This window comes from Corella eumyota, chromosome 3 (genome assembly GCF_963082875.1).
Source record: "Corella eumyota chromosome 3, kaCorEumy4.1, whole genome shotgun sequence".
NCBI lineage: Eukaryota > Metazoa > Chordata > Ascidiacea > Phlebobranchia > Corellidae > Corella > Corella eumyota.
Genome location: NC_137492.1, coordinates 8595180 through 8619246, shown reverse-complemented (window position 1 = coordinate 8619246; position 24067 = coordinate 8595180). Strand labels below are relative to the sequence as shown.

The 24067-nt window shown below is 30.4% G+C and overlaps 5 protein-coding genes across 6 annotated transcripts; all 5 read right to left on the bottom strand.

The window, feature by feature from the left end:
* Positions 1-7149: 7149 nt before the first annotated feature.
* LOC145744620 (uncharacterized) lies at positions 7150-13271 on the bottom strand. 2 transcript variants are annotated; one of them, XM_082562514.1, is made up of 14 exons: positions 13174-13271; positions 12905-13029; positions 12719-12796; positions 12462-12602; positions 11950-12139; positions 11292-11475; positions 10963-11155; positions 10375-10477; positions 9990-10082; positions 9411-9623; positions 8725-9114; positions 8569-8659; positions 8251-8430; positions 7150-7427 (listed from the first exon to the last, which is right to left on the bottom strand). In XM_082562514.1, exons 1-13 carry the CDS (start codon positions 13184-13186, stop codon positions 8253-8255), a joined length of 1992 nt encoding a protein of 663 aa, XP_082418640.1. In that variant the 5' UTR covers positions 13187-13271; the 3' UTR covers positions 7150-7427; positions 8251-8252. The 2 variants fall into 2 exon arrangements, with proteins under 2 accessions (XP_082418640.1, XP_082418641.1); XM_082562515.1 differs by lacking the exon at positions 7150-7427 and adding an exon at positions 7458-7711.
* Position 13272: 1 nt separating this feature from the next.
* LOC145744621 (putative tRNA pseudouridine synthase tag-124) lies at positions 13273-15241 on the bottom strand. Its single transcript, XM_082562516.1, has one exon. It carries the CDS (start codon positions 15156-15158, stop codon positions 13452-13454), a length of 1707 nt encoding a protein of 568 aa, XP_082418642.1. The 5' UTR covers positions 15159-15241; the 3' UTR covers positions 13273-13451.
* A 466-nt stretch (positions 15242-15707) lies between these two features.
* On the bottom strand, positions 15708-17145 carry LOC145745927 (queuosine-tRNA galactosyltransferase-like). Its single transcript, XM_082564108.1, has 3 exons — positions 16893-17145; positions 16591-16742; positions 15708-16370 (listed from the first exon to the last, which is right to left on the bottom strand). The coding sequence occupies exons 1-3, from the start codon at positions 17143-17145 to the stop codon at positions 15708-15710; spliced, it is 1068 nt and encodes a 355-aa protein (XP_082420234.1).
* Positions 17146-17237: 92 nt separating this feature from the next.
* LOC145744699 (glutaryl-CoA dehydrogenase, mitochondrial-like) lies at positions 17238-21396 on the bottom strand. Its single transcript, XM_082562619.1, has 9 exons — positions 21270-21396; positions 20728-20901; positions 20472-20583; positions 20150-20271; positions 19716-19845; positions 19161-19392; positions 18759-18988; positions 17981-18141; positions 17238-17653 (listed from the first exon to the last, which is right to left on the bottom strand). Exons 1-9 carry the CDS (start codon positions 21364-21366, stop codon positions 17586-17588), a joined length of 1326 nt encoding a protein of 441 aa, XP_082418745.1. The 5' UTR covers positions 21367-21396; the 3' UTR covers positions 17238-17585.
* Positions 21397-21828: 432 nt separating this feature from the next.
* On the bottom strand, positions 21829-23774 carry LOC145745243 (spartin-like). The gene has a single exon (XM_082563255.1). It carries the CDS (start codon positions 23539-23541, stop codon positions 21907-21909), a length of 1635 nt encoding a protein of 544 aa, XP_082419381.1. The 5' UTR covers positions 23542-23774; the 3' UTR covers positions 21829-21906.
* Between the last annotated feature and the right edge of the window lie 293 nt (positions 23775-24067).

Below are 24067 nucleotides of genomic sequence, written 5' to 3'. Positions count from 1 at the left end.
TTTTAATAAGAGTAATATTATAAAGTTTAATTAGTATTAGGGAATAGAAATATATGTACGTAGTAACGCATGTAAAACTAAGTAAAACAGTCAGAAATCAATTTGGCATTTTTATTTTTTAATCAGCCTTTAATGCTATTTAAAAACTGTAAATGCGTCATTTCTGCGAAATGGTAAATTTAAAACTACTAATTTATCAAAAAAATGTCAAATTAAAAAAAAGTAGTCTTTAAAATTATTAATTATAAATCAACCGTAACGCTAGTAAAACCACAGTATCATGAACAATTAGCTCTATGATGAATCTACTTTGTTGCGTGTATGTGGTTAATGCAGTGTCGGCTGAACATTGTTTCCGCAATGATCAAATAAGCTTGGAGGGCACGCTCGTTTCTGATAACAAACTGCTATTTCCGCAGCTGCGTGATACAGTGTGCCTGTATGACAACTGTAAAAATCAATCTCTCTAGGTATTCACATTTTAATTGCATGTTATAGAAAAGTGTATGGTTCGCAAAACCGACGTCACTTTACATAGAAAAATGGAAAGAAATAAGTTATGTAACAGTTAGTGATAGAATTTGCAAAAGTATGCGTGAAATTTTATTATGCAAGTTTAAGCGACAGTTGTTGTTTTAAGACTTAAAATAGTATTCAATTATTAATTTAATATATAATACACCAATATCTTGCTATTGATTTTCTATTGTGTTGTTTACCAGTCACTGGCGCTAGAAAAACAGTTTTTCCATCACTTTGTGGGTGTTAGAATATAATAGGTAACCACTCACATTAGGATTTCGGGGCAACGCGTGTTTGGTCTTAAAATATAAGGAGTTCAGGAAAAATATTATACTGTTTAGACAGATAGTTATAAGATCACCTTATAGCCACACTATTCGTTCTTGCGTGAAAGGGGTATAAGCTACACGAATTCAGTCAACTGTGTTACTAGAATAAAGTTAGGGCGTGTTTGGCAGGTAAGCCTAAAAATAACAGCATATTAATTAAGTTACATATAAATTTTATTTAAACAACTATATAAATATTTAACAGTTAATTTAAAAACCCTTGCAGGTCAGGTTTAAAAGCAAAGAAAAATTTCCCGTAAACCAGCTGGTAATCAGACTATATTTCTATATACAAAGGTACATAGCGTACAGGCAAATAAATAGACTGTATGGTAGGCGAAACAGATAGCTATGATTAATGAAATAATGTCAATAATTACATCCTTTGGTTATCGTTACTTATAATGGTTCTGCTAATGCGTATGTACGCTTCTATTCAAGCCTGTTTTAAAGTGTGTGTTTATGAGTATAAGTAATTAGTATGCTGAAAACAAAATGACGTGTATGCACATGTAAATAGTAGGTATAGTTTGCGGTAAAAGATGCGTAACAATTCCCTTTACACGTAATAATGTAGAGCGGGAATTTTTTTGTTTACGAAATCTATAAATAACTATTTTAGAATTATTTAGTTTTAAGTATCACCATTAAATTATCCGTAAGAATTTAGAATAAAGCCCATATAAGAATATATTAAACAGTAATATGTTATTATGTAAATGTTAAGTCATTAAACGCACGAATTTTGTGGTATAATTCTTATCAGTTATAGCAGCATATATGGATATTTGGTAAAACCAATACTTCAGTTTTAATTTCGGATTATGTAAATTAGTTTTTCTTATTCTACGTTAGCTTTTTAAACTCTAGGATATGTATTTGTTGTTGGATTAAAGGGTAACTAAAGTATTAGCAAAAACTGTAAAAGTTTTTTTTTTAATATTTGTTTGTGGTTGTTAGTAAGAAAGTTACATGTCTGACATTTGGTTTTAAAGGCAAAGTAAGAGTTGTTATATTTAAAAGAAGTTCATACAGAAAAATCAATAGTTAGTTTGTAGTAATTATTTAGATGAATTTTCAAATATTACCTTAGACTAAAATATAAATAATCAAATAAGATTTTATTTTTGTGCAAAATTAGACCAATCAATATTTCATTAGGTTATTGATTAGGAAATCAATTATTCACAAAGCTGGCTGCCTTAATGTATTTATGTCTGTCATAATACAGTTACACCATGTACTGTACAAAAATAACATCATTACGTAATAAAGTATAAAACCAAATTAGTTCGGTTAGTTTTTGTGTATAGGATTGTTAACTAGAGGTTACTTAGTCTGATTGGGCAACTGTTACACTACCGAAAATTATTTAACCGACAATTTTAATAATAATAATCTTATTTTACCCCAACCTTCCCCTATGAAAAGCCTTATTTCTGAGAAAATGTGGCTCTACATTTTGGTGAAATGTTGTTTTTGGTTTTTGGACAAATGTTCATTCGGTCAACTAGTTTTTATAGCTGACTACCTACTTGGTCAAATAAATACAACAATTTATATCCTTACTTTAAATTATTTACGAAACATGTAATTATGTTAAATATACTGCTTAATTTTTAATTTCAATTTTCTTTTTAGAATAAGCAAATATTTTTAGGTTTTATTTAAAATATTGTTGACCAACTAAAATGGCATCCAATAAAACCGTTCGGGATTTGGAAAAACAAATTGAAGCTCTTAGAACAGAACGGGCGAGGACCAACTACGCTAAAGTATCTGTGTCCAGTAACGACTTGGTCCAGTACTGCGGCTCCCACCTAGCGGATGATTATTTTCTCCACAAAACCGATAAGACGAACCCGTTTAAGGAAAACAAAGGGATTTGCAATGTGCTATAGAAAAAAGAAAACCAATCTGAAATTTTTTAAAGAAAATTTACATTTATTATTTTGAATAAACATTAACAGTTAAAGTATTGCATCAATTAAAGATATGCAACGTAACGGATCGATTTGATTTAATAAAATATTAACGAACTTTAATATGAATTTTATAACCGTTGTTTCACAGCCATCATCTTTCAAATACTTTAGGCTAAACTTGTTAATTTTTTTAAATTTGTGCTTTATTTTCTAAATATATTTACTGCACTAAAAGCACTTTATACCGACGTAAATATAACTCTTAAATAGTTGTTAGTATTGTTGTAATGTTGTTTTATTTTTGTTTTGTTAGATGGCTTTATCAATTTTTAAATTTTCATTTGTCTAAAATTAAAATATACAAATTTGTTAATAGAATATGTGCCTGATGGTGCTAGAAAGCCTTTTTGCACTAACGGTACATGTTTTTATTTTTTTCTGGTTTACCATTTAGTAAAAACATTATTCAAGGAAAGGTTAAAATTGGAATTGATTGATAAATATTATAACAAAAATTTGAAATAAAAACGTAAACTCACAAAAATATTTTTTGGTCATTTTGGGCACAGATTGTGTTTAGACGCAAATATCGGTACAAATATAGGTTTTATAACTTCCTTAACGGTATTAATTTAAAGCCGGTTATGTGGCACAGTTGTAAACGCATTTAATATCTAAAACTTGCAAAGGTAACTTTGTGATCAGGGTAAAAAAAATTATTTTTTTTTAGTTCGAAAATATAGATATCATTTTCAATGGTTACATATATAAAATATATAGATTTCCATAACCCGGCTATAAAAATAAGTTGGTTAGCAGGGGGTTACAATATTTTTTTAAATCATCAAGTTACAAAACCTATGCATGTTCTATAATTTTATAAACCTTAAAAATTAAACGAAACCAGTTCGTCTTAGAACCTTTCGGGATCTTTCTTTTTGTTTGTGCCTATTTTCTGAAAATCATTTTTATTTTTGTGTCCGTAATAAGCCTGATTCGATGTTTTAAACTTCGACGACAAACCCTTTATGACGGCACCGGGTTGTACGCGAATTTGTTAGCTATACGTTATGATGCTGTTACAAGCTGTTTCAAAGTCGTACGAGTTTTCTATAAAAGTTAAACTATTATAAAAACGTTTATAAGCTTTTCCAAAAATAGTTGTACTTTGCACGGGTGTTTTTTTCGCTTAGATGCAGCAAAAAAGTTGTTATGCCTATTAGAAAACGTGTTCTATTGCCAGACTGCCAAACGCAAACTTTGTAATATCTGCGTTTAGCTGTTAAAATAAATTACTATATGCCACTGTGTGTTTGTATGTATGAACTATGATGAAACAGGCCAAATTATTTGTTGATTTTCACAAAATTCGCTTATCATAAGTAATGCAACTTTTAGTATATTTCTATTGAAGCTACATTAAATAAAGGATTTTCAAAAAAACAATGTCCTTGTATAAATGCGTGTTTAAAATTTAAAATTACTTTGCAACTTAAACTCTTTTATTCAGTTGACAGTATTTTTAAATTACACGTGAACAGCTATGCTTAGTTTCTTGTAAAACAACACTACTTCCATCACTGTCATTAGTAATTTCAGCCTTCCCAACTGGTTTAAATGCAAAAAATTGTTGTAGTTGTGCACCAGGAACAGTTCTAGTCTTGAACAACATTTTGGTTTTCAGCAATAGACATAACTATGGTTTACAGATTAACTTAAAAGGCTTCTAACTATTATTCTAAAGGTTTAAATTTTTAATAAAAGGCGTTTGCATTTTCGCGACTTCACTTTTTTTTTGAATAATATCAATTTTTAATCGTGTAGTCACAGAATAAAAATTACCACATGTTATAGCGTTGTTTTACTAACATAATTTTTTTGTATTGCTACATGAAAAGTCGAGTCAGTTTGGCATGGCTATAAGTCTATTTGTTTACCTAAAAACTCTTATTTTTGCTTATCTAAACGAATAAAAACACTGATGCAATGTAGAACTATCTTTGGGAAAGCTTATAAACGTTTTTACAATAGTTTTACTTTTATAAGAAACTCATACGACTTTATAACAGCTTATGACCGCATCATAACGTATAGCTAACAAATTCGCGTACAACATCGAATCAGGCTTAGACCCGAAACTGTTTTTGATTAAAGTTTTAAACTCAGCACCGTTCAAAAAAACATATTAGCTGGCCTTATTTTTCTGTTGAGTTCCCCTTTAATTAATAACAGTTCATAAAAACATGCAATGCTTTGGTTATCTTTTTTTGGATTTTAATATATTGGCGAAAGTTTTTCTGTCACACGGTTCGTTATCACGCTGTGAAGAAATAATACAACAAAATGACCTCAGAACTGGCCGATAAGAGCATTCTTTTTTACTCGATTTGCCGCTGCAGGCGTTTTAGCTAGCCGTATGGTAACACACAATGCTTTTTTAACACAGCACGATCTTTAGCGAGTGAGTATTGATTGTTTATGAGCCCAAGGCCTTAAACATAAACTGATTTTATGTGCAGTACAGTCGAACAGTCTGGCAACAGTTATGCGAATTACGCCGAAATATTTGATAATGTTTACTGCCTGTCTATAGCACTTTTTTTGTTCGGGTATTAGTATAGTGAGATTAGATTAAAAATTCCGCCTGAATGGTTTGAATTTGGGAATAGAAAATTATCGATATTTAGTTTACGGTTCGCCAATAAGCTAATCAATTTTTTTGTTGTTGATAATAATCAATATTTGGCATGGTGTTAACGATTTATTTTTTCAGAAAAGACACCGCTACTAGACTACACAGCATAGAAGTATTTTAAAGAGTTTTGGAACTAAATTTTAACCATTGCCAGGGAGTATTTTAGAAAAAGCTTAAAACTTTAGTGTCTGGCCGTGTTACTGATAAAGAAGTTATATTTTTGAAAAATATAAATGGAACCGCCTAGAAATACAAGCACTGATGGATATCAACAAAACATTCCAATGCAACAATTAAATGGTGACCAAGAACCTATGAGCGTTGGGGCCGCATGTAAGGACCTTTTGGCTTATTGCAATGCACATGCAAGTGAAGACTATTTGTTTCACAGGACAGGCAACAACCCATACAAGGAAAAGAAAAGATTTTGTTGTGTCCTTTAAAAACTAGTTCAAAAACGCAATTAGACATTTTTAGATTTAAGCAGCACTGCCAAACTAACGATGTCTACGCTTATAACTATAAAAATCTCAAACTGAATTTAGCCAGATAAAGTTTTATTTTAATTGCCAGGTTTATATATATTCTATTTCCAGTTTGGCTAATTATTTTATAACAATACGTCTACAGCCTAATAAGCCTGTGCTAAGAGGTACTTTCATAGCATTTAACGTGCTTGAAAATTTTATCGTATCCTGCAATTTGTAAATATGTTTTTATAGTTTTTGTACAACGTTACAATAATTAATATCAAAACTGCACCATTCTTTAAAGGTAATGTACTTTTATAACTCTACATTTTTAACTTATCTTTTTTATTCATAAATATTTTAGACTTGTTATAGTGTGTTGATTTTTTCAAACTAAGTCGTCTATATCACTTTATTTAACATGTTAAACGTAATTGTAAAATTCGTACAGCTTATATTTTATGCATTTTATTTATGTAATTGTTTAATCCTTGAACACCGATTAAAAGTATTAGTAAATATAATATAGATTTTAATTTTGAAAGTTTAAACTTTTTTATCTTGCTTGTTTTTTTATCGAACAGTCTACCAGTGTTTAAACATGCTACCAGTGTTCATTAATCTAGTAGAATTGTCTTAGTTGTCCGACCAAAATGCAGGATATTTGCATTATTCATTAGCTAGGTTATTGATTAAAAAAAACAATATTAAATAGAAAAAAGACTTCAGCGATAAATTCTCGTTCGACGTTTCTGGCTAACTTATGACATAATAATTAAAATGTGCAAGCCCTTGAAATGTCATCCTACCGACCGACCTAAAACCAGTTGTTAAAGGATCGCATTAAATAAACAACGTGTTTTTCACACGTCAAAACATATACATTTCCTTATTAAATAGGGGATTAAATGTAATATTTAACCACCGCACCGTTAATATTTAATTAAAAAATTATTCGTAACACATCTGCCAAACTGTTCATTTGATATCTTAGATAGGGCCCTTTGTCCGGTAAATAAAAAGGGAGACCTTCAATCTTATATTTAATCAGATTAAATTTGAGTTTTTAATTTAATAAGCAATATTTATGTCGGTAAAACATATTACCAAAAAATAAATCCACTCAATACTGATTATATGTTTAATTATAAAAATCTAATCCACTTTCAGCATACTGAATTGTCAAAATTTAATCAAAAATTATTTGGACATAACTGTATTAAGCAAGTATCAAAAAAGGTAAACAATAAATTATAATCTTAATATAATAGCAGCAGGTGACACTGCAAATATAAAAAAACACCCAGAAAAAATTTAACAACATTTTACTACTATCAAATCCAAAAATTTCATCTATTTCCCTTCATTATATTATTTTTTGCTTTATTTTTATAAAGTATACAGAATTGAGGTACAGGTAACTTTTTTATAAATATCTAAAATGTTTTTTTCTACTTTTAGCTTTGCGTTCAAGCAAATTCACTTTCTAAAAAAAAAAGATAAATATGAAGACTTATATTTATAAATACATAGAAATATAGGCACCAGATGGCTGTACAGTGTGTAAAAAAGAAACATGTGTGCGCAAAGCACAATAGGGCCAGCTTGTGGGACAAAAATTTAAAAAATAATTTTCAGATAGCAAAACACCAAACATCCAGTAAAAAAAATCGTAAAAGACAAGGACAAGATGTTGATTTTAAAAGGTGAAGCGTCAATTTTCACCATGGAACTTTAAATATAATTCATTTCATAAAGGAAGACAGGACGCTGATATAAAAATAGTTTAACTGATTTCTATGCAAAAACAAACTTTTAATATCTCCTAAAAAATTAAACAAAACAAGCTTTAAGAGCAGAGGACACTTGTCTTTACTACATGAGGTCCCGGGTTTAATTCCGAATGCTTTCATGCTGTAGCACCCTTGAGTTAGGCGTTATAAAGGTTATGAACTCCTGCCGAGCCAACACTTAATTAGCAGGTTGGATTTAGCAAGCAATTATATTCAATAACATTTCAAACTGCTCAAACAACTCGAGAGCGGGTCGGAGTAATGGATGTGATTCTATGTTTAGGTTTAAGGATAAATAAATGTAAGAAAAGGTAAATATTTAGTATACTTTATCGGCCCATATCACTAAAACATTTGACTAAATTGACATATTCCCAAAAACGAAATTTTTTTTTAAATTCTAAAAAGCATTTTAAAGAAGGGACTTTAGAAAAAGAAATTTTATAGATAAAAAAAATGTTTTTCAGTGATGACAGACAATACATATTTTAAAAAAGTAGTAACACTTCTACTTACCTCTAGTATATTCTTCTTAACATTTCATTTTCCTCTTTTAACCTTTCAATTTCCATTAAAAGTTGATTGTTAATTCCACATTCCCGATTTTCAATTGTTTGTCGAACTATTTCTTCATGTTGAAGAAACAATTTGACCATTTGGGATAAATTTTCATTGTGTTGTTGTCTTATGTTGTCACTAAAAAATTAAACAATTGTAAATAAATAACTTATTTAAACTTGAAAAATGTAAAAAAAAAAATAAACATAAATTTAAATTTATTTAGTTTAAAAGTTAAGAAAACAACATTTTATATTAAAGCTGATATTTCCTTACCCCAATTCATCAATCAAGTCTTTAACAGCGGTTATTGTAATCGGATTTTGAAATTCAATGCCGCTAACCTTACTAACTTGGGTCATCGCAACTAAAAAAATTTTAATTTATCTTGTGTAACTTAAATTTAGGTATTTTAAAAGATGGCAAAATTACTTGGTTGTATTGTAGCGTTAGTTACAGTTTCATTAACAACAGTGGATCTTGAACTTGAATTAGCTACGCTTGAAGAGGAACTAGCTGAACTTGGTAAATGCTCATTAGCAACATGCACCCTTGGCTGGGATTTTAAATTATTTTGAACCCCCACCCCAGTTTGGGGCAGCTTTAACTGATCTATGTTACTACTCAATGTAGTCACACTAGAGGTTTCAGGCTCTGTAATGTTTTTGGGGTGTTTTTTTGTGGGGTTAACAGGAGTGCTGTTTCCTGTGTTGTAAGATTGGCGCAGAGGGTGGGGTGAGGTGCGGCTGTGGATTTGGAGCCCTGGGTTCGGGGTACGTTGCATTGCTGGCTTAGAAGAACTACCAAGGGGGGATAAAACATCTAAGACATAACACAAGGTAAATACAAAACAGATATATTTTGGTAAAACATTAATTTACACACAGGCAAATAAATTTCAGGTTAGAACATTTGACTTCTTGACTAAAAGTTTTGTTTCAATTCCAACTGCTTACATTTGATAGGGCCCCTAAGTAAGTCACCATAAAGTTAACGGTCCACAAACTAACCCTATGTTCGAGCCATAAACTCAGCCTTTTGGATCAAAAAAAGTTATGTACAAAAAATAATCTCTATTTCATATTTGAACAAAGCAATTTTAAAGTATTTCAGCATACCATCACAGTAATCTCCAACTGATGATGTAAAGGTAGTACCCGTCATATTAAAACTACCCCCAACAGATGGAAAAGAAACATGACCGAATGTATCATCTTGTAGTGGTGACAACACTCCTTCAAATCCTTGTTGATATGGAAGGTTAGGGGCTGGTGTCGAAGCGGTATAACTGGTTTCTGGTGGTTTGCTAGGATGGTTGCCATTTGGTAAACCTCAATTTTAACATTGAAAAAAAATAATCTTAGAATTTCGATAAAAGAATTAGTTAGTCCTTATTTAATTTTTATTTCGGAGGTTCTTAAACATACTTGAGTAAGAAATAGTGGCAATAAATTGTACCTTGTAACAAAAAAAAACAAAGTTAATATTTAAATAATATCACTAACTTGTAAGTCAACAATATCCAAAACACTTAAAAAAATACAACATCCAAACACTTAAAAATAACAAGTGTTAATTAGTTTAACCTGAAAAAAAACTAACAAAATTAATAATTAATGTTGCACCGTAAATAAAACCACAGAACTCAAGTTTATAAAGGTTAACCCAGTTCATACCAAACAAAATTATGAACTTACCATTTGTCAAGATTTCAGGCGAAGCCTTAGTTTTATTATAAGGTGAAAATGTAAATTTATTTAGTTCATCTCCTTCTCCTTTACCATACATTTCTAGGGAATACAACAAAATTACGTAAATTTTTTATTTAAAATACAACATTCTTTCAAATTATTAATTGTTTTTTTTTAAGATTGGCGACTATGTTATGTTAAATTGTAAATTCTTGTCTAAATATTCAATTATTTGATCATATTTTAAATCATGTATTAGATTTTATCATTTTTTTCCTTCACTAATGTATTGTTTATTGTATAGCCTATTTTTTTCTTGTGACTTTAAATGATGTGCAAAAAATTGTAAAAAAAGTAATATCTCTTTGTATTAAGAAAAAGCTTAACGTACTGTTTGAAATATTTGTTGACGGTTTCTTTGTGGAATTGGTAATATCATCTTCCTGATGAATAACTTTAGACTTATGTGAATTACTATGCTTTTTGTCTTTTACCTAAATAAGTTGAAAATCACAAAATATTAAATAACATTTTTTTGTGAATGTAAATAACATTAACAGTAAAACAAAAAAGAAAACATTTTCCAACAAAAATTATTTCTAAGGTTTAAAACGCAATTAAAAACACTGTAATATATATAAAATGCCCTTAGAAAACTTGCCTGTGGCAGTTTGGGATATTATATAGATTATAATTGCCTGATAATTATGCTGCTGATTAAGGGTTTATAGCACCTTACTCAAGGGCACTACAGCATGAGAGCAGTGGGGATTGAACCCTCGTCATCTACCTCATGTGTGGTGTAGCAAGTGTTTTTACCACTACACCATGCTGCCGGTTAAACTTATGTATGTACGTCCAATTTATAAATGAAAAACCTGTTTATGGTGACCGGGTAAATTGTCGTGGCATATACTTTTTACAACTAGCAAAATGCAGGCTGTAAAAAAAAGCAATTATAAAATATTTTTTTAAATACCTTAATTTGATTTTGTATTGTGACCCTTTGAACTGATGTTGAATGACCAGTGACCTGTTTTTTAGCCTGGTTTAAAGATCGAAGGTCAAGTTGGTATATTTGACCTAGTGATGACCCTGCATACAGGGTCACACCGTCATGGCCAAAGGTCAGGGAAGTCAGGGGTTGGTCCAATATTATCTTGTTCAAAAACCTAAAACAGTATAGTATCATTAATGTTAAACAATCTAACACTATAATACTGATCCAAATAAATTCGCTATTAAATTAAAAAATAATTTACATATTTATGAAAACATTTTATTGAATACAAAAATTTTTTAACTTACTTGTGATTTTTGTAGTCATACACAATCATGGACTTGTCCAAACCAACTGAAGCCATCAACATATCGTTAACAGTTGAGAACACAACATCCATAGCTGGAGCCTTATGTATTTCACTAAAGTTACAGTGTACCTTAGAGTGCAAGGTATCCCATAAGTTTAAACTTCCATCATCCATTGCCATACCTTAAAAAACAGAAAGTATTTAGGCGGAAAAATTTAATCTAAAAAGTATAGCACTAACCACTAATTATGCAAAATGTCAATAATTGGACAAATGAACAATAAGAAAGACATTAAATTCAGGAAGGGGGATTAAGACTGTTACATTAGGTTACACCATAAATAAAGTTTTACCACAATCAAAATAAATCAATAAACAGCAAATATAAAAAAATTAACTATTACCAAACAAAAACATTTCCTCAAAAAAAAATTTTAAAAACATCATTCAGGTTTAAAAATCTTTTGAAATTTAAAGAGCATTACTAAAAAATGCCTCAATTTCGTTATCATGACAATTTGGGATATATGGTTTATGTCAAATGTTTATTTTTTGAAACAGTTTTTGGTGATTAGACAGAAATGTAACCCTTTTAATTTCCTATAAGAATGTTGCCAAAAAAAAATTATTAATTTAAAATTAGATCAAACACATACCCAATAGGGAGTATTTCCATGGTGAAAAGGTCATGCCACGAACGGCTTGTCCACTCTTTTGATTGGTCGGTTTAGTAACAACATCTGAGCTAAGATTTCTGATCACAACGTCACCTTTGTTGCTCCCCGATGCAAAATGAGATTCGAAAATATTTAAAGAAATACATGTAACTGGTTCATTGTGAGTGTTCTGTGTATAAAACACAAAAATGCAGTTGTAATTATTTAAATACGATAAATCACCAATTTTTTTAACTCATTTAGTAAACTTCATTACCACATTAACTCGTTTTAGTTAACTTAACCTAGTTAAGTATTAACTAAGTATTACTTAAACTTAAATCAGTTACTATCTCAATGACAACTTCAACTTTTTATTAAAATACAAATTTCCTGTAAATTTGTTCCTATGAAATACCAAAACAAGAAAAATTTCAATGTTTAGTTTATATGAAACCCAAGGATACCTTAAAACTAATTTTAACATTTAATAGAAAACAACTTAAAAATACCTTGTAAGATTTTTTAAGTTTTCCGGTTTCTGTCTCCCAAATATTAACATCCCCTGAAACCCCAGCTGTGTAGATCGATTTGTCCCGGGGTGAGACCCTTACACAAGTTTGATTTTCACTTACCCCATGTTCTGCAATTATCTGTTTAAATCAAAATTATAAAACTTGATTTTTTAAAACATTTAGATTTATGATCATATATTTATTTATTAAATTATATATCTTTATGATGCTGTTCTGAGAAGTTTATTGAATACCTTAGGTTTGTCTTTAGCAGACAGAAAACAATCGCTTAAAATAATTTTGTCACCAGTTGAAGAAACGCTGCATAAAAACTGAAATAATGATAAATTTTAAAACTTAAAAAAACAAAAAGCATTTTTTTAAGAACATTGATATAAATAACATTTTTTGTAAAAATAACAACAACAAGGTTTATTTACATTGTTGTTTCTACTCCATGACAAGTCCTTCACATTTCCTTTGTGAAAGTTGTATTGTTTGACCACTTCCAAAGTTTTTGTGTCCCATATTTTAATACTGTCGCCGGCTGATGCAAAGTATGGGCCTACAACAACAAACCTAAGAGTTTATCCATTTAAGCCAGCTAAATCAACAATAAATTTGTGGTTAAATAGAAATACCTTATAGCACCTATATTTTATGCCTTAAAAATATTTTGTAAACAAGTGACTTAAAAAAATTGTCTTACCAGCAGGTAGCATATTTTCTTTTCTATCTTACAGTTTGTCAATTAGTTTTTTATCATAATCATGTTTTTTAATTCTCTAATTATTTATAATCATTTCTGTTAAAATCATGATAAAAATTTTATTAAAATGTTTCTCAAATTTAAGAGAATTTCGACCTTATGTTTTCAAATTAAAGTTTACTTTAATACTATTATAAAAAACACAAATAGCACAAAATTTATCCAAGAAATAAGCCTAGTTAGGTAAAATACAAAAAAAACACAAAAATAATTAAAATTTAATCTGAATTTTGCTCTTTATTAAAAATATCAGAGTTGTGTGCCTCTCTTTTTTCTATGCGAATCTTCTTTTCTTCCAAATGATCCAAATGTTGAGTGATACTTAAACCCTTTTGTCTAGTAAGAATTGGTTTGTATTTTGCTTTATCCAGTGAATAACAATCAGATATAAGCTTTGAATGTATGCCATGGAGTGTGGAATTTAAGTCGTAAGATCGAGAAAGTTCATGTGGTGTCCGGCCTACAAATTGGTCTTTTTTTAATTTCTCTGCCTTTGGTTCATTTTCGATTTGAATTTCGTCATTATTTTGACAAAGCAATGCACATTCTTTAGCCATTTGGGCTTTTACTGCAAATTCAGTCCAACTTGATTGTAATTGTATCAAAGTAGATAAAATTGAATGAGAAGGCACCCTCCATTTGACATTCTCATATTTACAGTCATAAAGCACAAGTGGGTATGGGGGAGCTAGTCCAAAAGCAGGTTTGCATTTATTTTTTTCAACATCAAGTAGTTCTGTAATAACACCAGCTTCTTCATGTTCCATTCCAATAAGAAAAAGCATAGTCATCATGCTACGAACTTGGTGATATATAAAACCTGAACCTTTAATTTGAGCATAACACATATCATGGGGCAGTGGTTCTACAACTTCATTACACAACTTTACTTCAAATTCAAATATTCGACGAACATAGTTCATGCAGTTAAGAACATTGACTTTTCCAAAATTTCGAAAGTCGTGCAATCCGACAAACCGCTTTGCTCCATCATTCATTCGATCTATATCTAATTTCCCACGGGGAAAATAGTAACGATATTCCCTTCCGGTGCATTTGAATCGAGCACTAAAGTCCAAATCAACTGGTGCCCAGGCAAGAACTTTTATCTCCTCAGGAAGTACACGATTGAGCATGGTAACATATTCAAATTCTTCCTCTTCATTACTAACATCCTTTACAGCGGGATCACAGTCCATTTGTATTGGAGATGTATTTTTTCGTTGGTCCTGGTTATTTGCTATTGCACTTTCTTGATCACATCCTGGTGTAATACAATCTGTTTTTAGATCTGCCTTAGATTGAATGTTGTTTATGATTTCTTCTTTGGTCAAGTCCTCAAAATAAAGCAAGTCATTCGCTTTACAAATTTGGGAACCAGATGTTAGTTTAGTCCTAAGCATAACAGTAATTACTTGACAAAAGGCACTAACACCCTTATCAGTACGACCACATCTTGTTACGCTTATTTTACCTGTAGCAAGTTTTGTCCCTCTAATTGCCTCTCTTATTATTCTTTCAATTGTGTCATCTAAATTTGGATTTTCCTGTAATCCCTCATAATCCCATCCAAAATACAAGAATTTAAGGGCAACCCTGCGATAATTTTCGGTGCTAAAATCAATTTCTTTAATTTTCTTTTTTCGTTTTCTACGCATTTTCAGGTTGTTTAAACGAACAGTCATTTTGTTTAATTTAGAGGAGCTTTCGTTAAGTCTGTTTTTTAACTGGCCGTAGTTGTTTTTATAAAAAGTTGCTGCGTGGATAAGTTCATCTCTTGACATATTTTGGAGATCGTTTCTTGGCTTTTTTAAAACTTTGCTTGTACAAAGTCCCCCCTCCGCAACGCCTGCAATTTTCATTCTTTTGGGAGATGACATGATTGATCTCGAAAAAAATAAATTAGAGCACTTTGCAATATTCATTTGTTGATATCATTACTATCTATTATTATTTTGTATCTTGAGTAACAAAACTAACTAAGCCAAACACAAATTGAACGCGCGCAACGAAGATTTACTCGAGGAGAAGTTTTATCCAAAGCATGTCAAACTTGCATTTTAGCGTAAATTTATTCTAAAAAAATCTCCATCATTTCTGGAAGCTACGGTCGTTTTGGTGGACGTTATTCTTTCAAACGATTAGTTTTTTAAAATATTTATTTATTAAAAACTTATTAAAAAAATTTTAGAATTGATTCAGGAACATCCCTAGGATCAAACCATGGAAAACTAACCTTACCCGTTAGTCTCCATAATAAAACCTACAAAGGCTTACAAAACATATCTGAGCCTGAACTATATTCCAGAAAAACAGAAAACGTGCTGTTCAAAATTTTACTATGGATAATAGGAAAAAAGGTGATAGTTTTAAAAATGTTAAATGATAAAAGTATAAAACATTGTTAATATAACTGATAATCAATCAAACAAAAAATAAAATATTGCACAAAAGTTAAAATTGTAATACTTTGGTCAACTAAAATAAACATATTCAACTCCTTCTACAAGATTTAAAGATTTTAAGTTTTCTTCAAACACACCCAAAGTCAAATCTTGTTTTACACATATAACAAAAGGCTTTTGAGCATTTTGAAAATGACAAATGGGAATTCTGGGTTTGGTTTTAGAAATTGACAGTTCATAAGTATAAAATCCCTTTTCTAATTTTCGTTTATCAACATCACAGAAGCAAGTTACTTTTTCTTTGTTGTCTTGATCTAGATCTCTATAAAATCTTCTACCTTGCTTTCCAGCATTCCATATTGTAAAATTTTTCCATTTTACCAAAACTTGTGTTTGTATTTTAAACATTCTAATATCCCAGATAGTTTTTTCAGAAACAGACATAGTTGCTGCTAAAGGGTGATGTCGGTATGTTAGTAGAAAGTCATCACACCTATACATGTATACTTTCAAATTCACTAATTTAAGAAAAAATATGTAATCTTCTGGTACGCCTTTTCCACCCTCATCGAAAGAACCAACAAGATTAAAAACATTTCTGTGACAAAACCAAGTTGGCATAATAAGTGTTGGGCCATGGGCAGTATAGATTTGAATTTGTAATTGTTCAGGTGTTAGATCATTAATCCATTTTGTGTATCGAGCAGTAGATCCATTTGGTTTGCGAATAACCTAGAAGTATTTTACATATTTTACTTTTAAACTTTAAAAGGAATTTATAGAGCTAAAACACACAAGATAATTAAAATACTGATTAACAGAACATGAAATATTTTTAAAATTAATGTAATTAATCAAAAACATATAGGCTATTTATTTTCTGCCAAAAATGTAATTAAGGATTCATTAATCCAAATTCTTAATAACAAACATATTTAAACAAATAAAGTACCTTACATCCTATTAAGGATTGGCATTGTTGACTTATAGATGCTTGTAATTGTTTTTCTATCCTATATGGGTGCATGATATCATCCACATCCTGAAAACATAAATATTCCCCCCTACTTGCTTTAATGGCTTGATTTTTGGCATAACCACAGCCTAAAATTTAGATGGATTTACAAAATTTATAATAAAACAACCTCTAAATATTTCATTAGAAAAATTTCATAAAAATTCTAAAGACTATTAAACAAAGTTAACATACTTTATTTATCTAAAGATATTTTAGTTTAAAAACAATCTCAAAACCTTTGGGAAATGTCGGTTTTTTATCTTTTATGTATACAAGGTCAATATTTCTTTCTTTTAATAAAAACTTGTATTTCTTTATGTTGGTTTCTGTGAGATCTGTACTTGCATCATTAAACACACATAACTCCATTTTACCATTGTAAGTTTGGTTCAAAATTGAATTTAAACAATCAACAATCCAACATTCTCCATTATGAATAGGTAGGATAATAGAAATTAACATTTCATCATATTTTGTAATTCCAGTCATATTAAAATTTATTAACCAAATTTATATACAACATCTATTTATAATAGAAAATTATATTTTAGTTTAAAGTTAAATATATGACAATGGTAAAAAGTGAAATAAATATATTCACAAATCTTAGGAGTTACAAATTATTATAACATGTTGATATATTACTTTAAAAATAACTTAAAAAATAAACGTAGAAAATTTAGGTAAATTGCATAGAAAAAAAACAGTCGAAAGATTTATTAATTTTTTTATATTTAACAAAAATGTATTTACCAATAAGATGAATAAGGGTTGGCAAAAAAGTGATAGAAAAAAAGAGCACAATTTCGTGTTTAAAAAAGAACTAAATCATAATTTATTAAACACCATATTCTATACCAAAATAATTTAATATACAAACAAATAAATTTTATGAACAGTTTATAAATATATTTGTTATAAAAATGTTATTAATGAGTAAAGGCTTGTAAACCAGTAATTGCCCTTCCAAGAATTAAAGCATGTATATCATGCGTTCCTGTAATATATTAATTTATTTAATATTTAAATATGCAAAAAAATATATAAATATAAATAAACTAATCTAAATATAACGCTTATTACTACATCTTTACAATTAATCCAACATAGAAAACATTCAAAATTTGTTTAACCATTTAATCCAACATTTAAACAAAATTGCGCTAAGGTAACCGGGATTTTGGTGTAGTGGTTAGAACATACGGCTTACTTTATGAGACTTTGGGTTTAAATCCCACAGAGAAACAAGTGCTACCTTAAACTAACCTCACACATGAAAGATAAACAAATACAAAATAAAAAATGGATTCAAAAATAAACCAACCTTCATAAGTATTAACCGCTTCCAGGTTCATTACATGTCTGATAACATGATATTCATCACTTACTCCATTCCCACCCAACACATCTCTCATACTTCGAGCAATATCAAGTGACTTGCCACATGAATTTCTTTTTATCATTGATATCATTTCAGGTGCAGCACTATGTAAAATATTTATTTTGAATAAAATTTTTTTCAGATTACGAGAAATTTGTTAATATTTTTTGTATCTACTCTTGGACTGCCTTTCGGCAGTTTCGAATATTATCAAGCCTATTTCTACATAATTAACCTGCCAATTGGTTTTGAGCTTGGCAGAAGTTTATACTGTTTACAGTGCTTTACCCAGGTTTGTTAAAACATGGCAGCAGTCTGAATCAAACAAATGACTTCATGTTGTGAAGCAAAATGTTTTAACAGGCAGCGTGGTGTAGTGGTAAGAACACTTGCTACACCACATGAGGTCGTAGGTTCAATCCCCACTGCTGTCATGCTGTAGCACCCTTAAGTACAGAGCTCTAAACAGTATGAACTCCTGCTGAGCCAGCACTTATTCAACAGCATAAATTTCGAGCAATTATAATCTATAAAATATCCCAAACTGCTTAAGGCAACTCTAGACTGGGTTGGAGTAACTGATGTTTTCCCTATGTTTAGGTGCATTTGACCTTCCCACATCGCGGATAAAGATAAATACAAAAAAACAAACAACCACAACATTACTAAACAATTCAACTAACAATCAACCCATTAAATTAAGTTAAATAAAAAAGCTTACTTTCCCTCATCAAAAAGCCTTCCTACTCTTACACAAGCCTGCAAGCCGACCGATATCTCAGTCAAAGCATCAGCAAATTTTTTCTGGATAAGTTGGTTACCAGCTAGTGGTTTCTTAAATTGAAGTCGATCTAATGAATATTGTCGTGCAGTTGATAAACAAAACTCAGCTGCTCCAAGTGAGCCCCATGCGATTCCGTATCTAGCACTGTTTAAGCAACCGAATGGACCCTATTCAAACAAAAAAGTTAAAATAATTTGTTTCAGATAAAACAAATTACAAAAATAATTGTTAGAAGAATACATGTTTTTTCATAAATATTATAAAACCATTTGCTTCACTTTACACAAATTTTTTATATATAGTTTTAAAAAATTTGGCCTAAAAACTTAAATGTTTAACCTTAAGTCCTTGTATATCGGGAAACATGTTTTTAGCAGGTACCACAACATCTTCCATAACAATTTGACCGGTTATCGAAGCTCTTAGTGAGAATTTACCCTCGATTTTCGGAGCAGACAAGCCTTTCATTCCTTTGTCAAGTACAAAACCTCTTATTACTTCCTTTCCCATCCCTTCTTTGGCACATTTTGCCCAAACAACAAACACGTCCGCAATAGGAGAGTTGGTAATCCTATGTAATTTTTATAATCCTTACCATTATTTTAAATCTAATAAATTTTAACCTTTTTGTTCATTTTGTATTTATTTATCCTCAATGTGAGAAGGTCGTCACAGTCTAAACTTACAGTGACACTTGTTAACCCGGCCCAGTTTTAAGTTTACATTGCCAGTTTTGGATAAGGTTGGTAATATTTGCCTAATAAATAAATTAATTAATTTGCTATGTACAGTTTATAGCAAGGGCATTATATTATAATTAATAACAATGGGGATCAACCCAAGACCTCTTATGATTTAAATAAATAACACTAAAAAAAGGTTTCCAGCACTGACCAAGATTTTGTTCCATTCAGAATATAATCTCCAGTTGCTTTGTTATAAACTGCTTTTGTTTCCATACCTCCAGGATCACTTCCATGGTTGGGCTCTGTCAGACCGAAAGCCCCAACAAGCTCACCCTTAGCTTAAAAAAACAATGATAATTTATTCTAGCCTATTTACTTTCATTACACAAACAGGCACTACATAACATATAAATTGTTTACATAGAGGGGTTAAGCTTAAAATTGTTTAGTTTCTAGATTTTAAATACATAAAAATCTTAAAGTGCTTTAAACAAAGCATTTAAACAAAGTGACAATTCTTATGCTTATAAATCTGTTTTAAATTGATTTTACACCCTTACAAAATAACGATTTGGTTTATTACCAGATTGAAAAACAATTTTTGGTTAGAAACAAACATGAACATGGGAAGTAGAAATATACCTAGCTTAGGAAGATATTTTTCCTTCTGTGCATCAGTTCCGTACTGATTAATTGGATGCATAACTAACGAAGATTGCACACTCATTGCTGATCTATAACTACTATCCACTCTCTCACATTCCCTAAAATTTAAGAGGTTACATGATAACTAAATTTAAAATTTGTTAAAAAAAACTAACTAGCAATTTTGCATTTTTTATATATTATTGGTTAAAACTAAAAGATTTCATTTTTGAATATATATAATTATGCTATAATTTACAATAAACAAAAAAATTATCAAAAGTATATCAAAAAAAATTTTTAAAAGAGAAATACTCACCTTGCCAGTAATCCATATGCAACAGATGAAGCCCCAGCACACCCATACCCACTTATTGTTGCCCCCAGTATTCCTAGTTCACCCATCTCATACATAATATCCCGATCAAAAACTACACAATTTAAAAATAATTTTAGACAGAAAAATTTGAATAAAATAAAGCATAACACCCACAAATACTAAAACAATACATGAACATACAGTGATTTAAACCTGTATAGCAGTTAAGATAAACAGAAAGACAACCAGGAAATACCTTCATTACGATTAGCCATTGTAATACGTGGCATCAATTTTTCCTGACAATAAGTATGGAACTGATCACGAATCAATATTTCATCTGCAGTGAGAAGTCCCTCCAAGTTTAAAGCATCTTTCCACATAAACTCATGCTCGGCAGTTGCCATTTTTCTTGTTGATGAAACTACACCTGTAATTTAATTAAAATTAACATGAAAGTAAATAATAGATTTCTTTTTTTGCAGAAAAATACTGACTTTAAAACCTAAACATAGTGTAACTTTTGTTATCCCAATACACTTTTAAGTTGCCTTTGACAGTTTTTGATATTTCAACCATCTGATAGTACCTTAACCTTTAATTGCCGATCTGTATTAGACTTCTACAAGTTAGTACCATTTAGTACCATTAACACCTTACACAAGGGCATGGTAATATATATGAAAGCAGTAAAAAGTTTTGCCCAAATCATTAAGTAGTGCAAAATCAGTAGGCCCACAATACAAAATACCTAAAACATAACATAAATAGAAGTGTTTTTTTTTAATCCATACTTACATTTTAAACCACTTTGCTTTAATATTTTGCATAAATTTGGTGAAAAAGAATATTTTAAACCATGCAGAGGAGCTCTTATGCTTTTTAAAACATTCATTTTTTACCTACTTATTGTGATGGTCTACTTTAATAATAAATAGTTTTTATTTAGTTTTATTTTAATGCTATTATATAACATAAAGAAATATTTCTATTACATAAAGTATGTTGAAGAGATTGTTGATAAACAGGCAAGGAAAAAAGAATATGTTTTTTGATTATCAACAGAGTAATAGGTATATATATATATACAGGGAAATTGCAATAAAAATTTGCTACACTAAACTAGAAAAAACAAAGTGCAATTCTTAAAATAAAGTAATGAAATTGCATAATAAAATTAGAACTTAAGTAGAACAACCAGAACTAGTAACGAAAAAAATTGCAGTGTCCATAAACAAAAACTAACAGCAAAAGTTTTAAAAGACTATAATATATATATATATATAAAATAGTTTTATATTTAAAATTTAAACTTGAAAAATTGATTTTAAAGTGTTAAACATACTTTTGTGTTAGTCATAAACAGTTCACTAAAAAAGATAAAACTTTAAATATATTTGATACAAAATGACGAAAATTTAAAAAAACAAAATTTTTAGTTTTTTTCTTGTAACTTGCTAACAGCCTGTTTGCTTTGACTGGTGCTTGTTTCCCCATTTTCAACAATATCCATTGGAACTTTTTTCTTTTCACTTCTATTTGCATAACTTACCAGAAAAGCTTTTCCAGTGTCTTTGGCCGTTCGTTTTGCAATTGCTTTAAGGCCAAGGTTGTCCAAGTTAAACATAGTTTTACCTGCATTTAGAGCAGCACCCATTCCATGGCTGGTAGCTCTGCCAGCTGCAGAACCATATTTGTGTTGTACTGTGTCAACTGTTGCATTGGACATTGATTTAGCAATTGCAAAACCGGACTTTTCAAGACTGGTCCATACTGTGGTAAAACCACTTAAGCCTGCCCCAGCTACATATAAAGCTTCGTCTACTTTGGACATTCCCTTGTCGTCTTTCTCAACAGCGCTTTTTGGTAACAAAGAATCTGTATATGATTTTATATGAGGAGTAACCACTTTTGCAACTTCTTTAGTGACAAGGCATAATCCCTTTATCATTGCCGCACTCACTTTCACAGTTACTTTTGTAGCCTGGTGTGTGTAGTATAAACCCTTTTCAACATTTGGATTAATTTCTGCCTCTTTATCATTAGGCTTAATGTTGCTTTGTAACTTATCTGCACCTTGCTTGATAAGCGATGATGTGAATGCAGCACCCTTTGCTAAACCCCAGCTAATCCATTCAGCACCCTTCTCAAGGCCTTGGGCAATTTTTACACTAGTCGTTTCTTCCACTTCTTCTTTATCCTCTTCGGGAGCAGAGGGTTCCACATCAGCAACCATATCGCTTAAATTAAGATCAGGTTCACCTTCAGGTGAAACAGTTTGCACATGCAACACTGCATAATTTTCTAAAATATTTTCAAACATCTCTCGATAAGAAGCATCAATTGAATTTGAGATCACGATTCCAATTGATTCAGGTTGAGAACTATTTTGTGATACAGATACATTGGGAAAAACATAAGCACCATTGTGGCAGCGTAAAATGGGTGACTGTCCAGGTAATAAAGGATATACCCAATCACCAACTTTCACAAAAGCTGGTGGAGCCCCATTAGCCACATTATCAAGTAAAACAATCTGTAAAGAACCAGGATAAGTTGGTGGGGCAACTTCATTATTTGACGATACACAAAATAATTGAACACCGCTTGGAATGTTGAGTAGCTCAACTGCATCTTCAATCATAACATTACTTGAACTCATTGGATCGCCTTGCTCTGTGCCTATTAAAGAAGTATGATGGCCTGCTGGTAACTCTTCAGAGTAAGCAGGTGCTGAGGGCTCATTAATTGTGCTTTGTAAAACATATAACCTCGTTTGAACACTTTCTAATGCTTGTGCCATTTTTACAGTCATCCCGTTTGCCCGATTTTGCTCATTCTCGGTTACATTGGGTGGAAGTTGTATTGATAATCCTTTCTCAATGCACTGAAGTGCATTAAGATAATGTTGAACCGAATCTGAAGAATTTCCTTTTTCATCGGCGTCCAAACCATTGCGAACGTAACACATTGAAGTAAAATAATATTCTTTTAATTCATGATACTTGTCCGAAAATAAGGGAGCCGAGACATTAGGTTGAGGTGGCCGCTGGGGTCTCGCTCTTTCCATTTTAAACAAAAATTACAAACACTTAAATATATTATGCTAAAAACATCTATAACAACAAGGTATGATAAAAATGTTTAAAAAAGGGTTATTTTTTTCAAGTTTCTATTATAATTATTGTCCATGTTGAACACATAAAATATTACAAATATGAAAATGAAACTTTTGCTTGTACAATGTAGTTTAAGTCATTAGTTACATTTTAACAACATAATACACACACAAAAATTCAAACTGTTAATGAGTTAATCGTCTTCTTGAAACACCCTTTATCATTCTTCTAATAATTTGAATTTGTCCATTTACAGTTTTCATTGTTGTTTTCCACCCGTGCTTGCGAATACGTTTGTACGAATTCGGTTGAAAGTCCATACCACGTTTAACAAAGCGAACTGATAGCTGTTGATTTGGAAAAATGCTCGAAATTTCGTTCGTCGATTTTATTGCGGTAAACAAATGTGGCTGTCTGTGGGTAAATAAAGTTCTAGCAATATTGAATTGGGATGATGTTACCCTTAATATGTTGGTG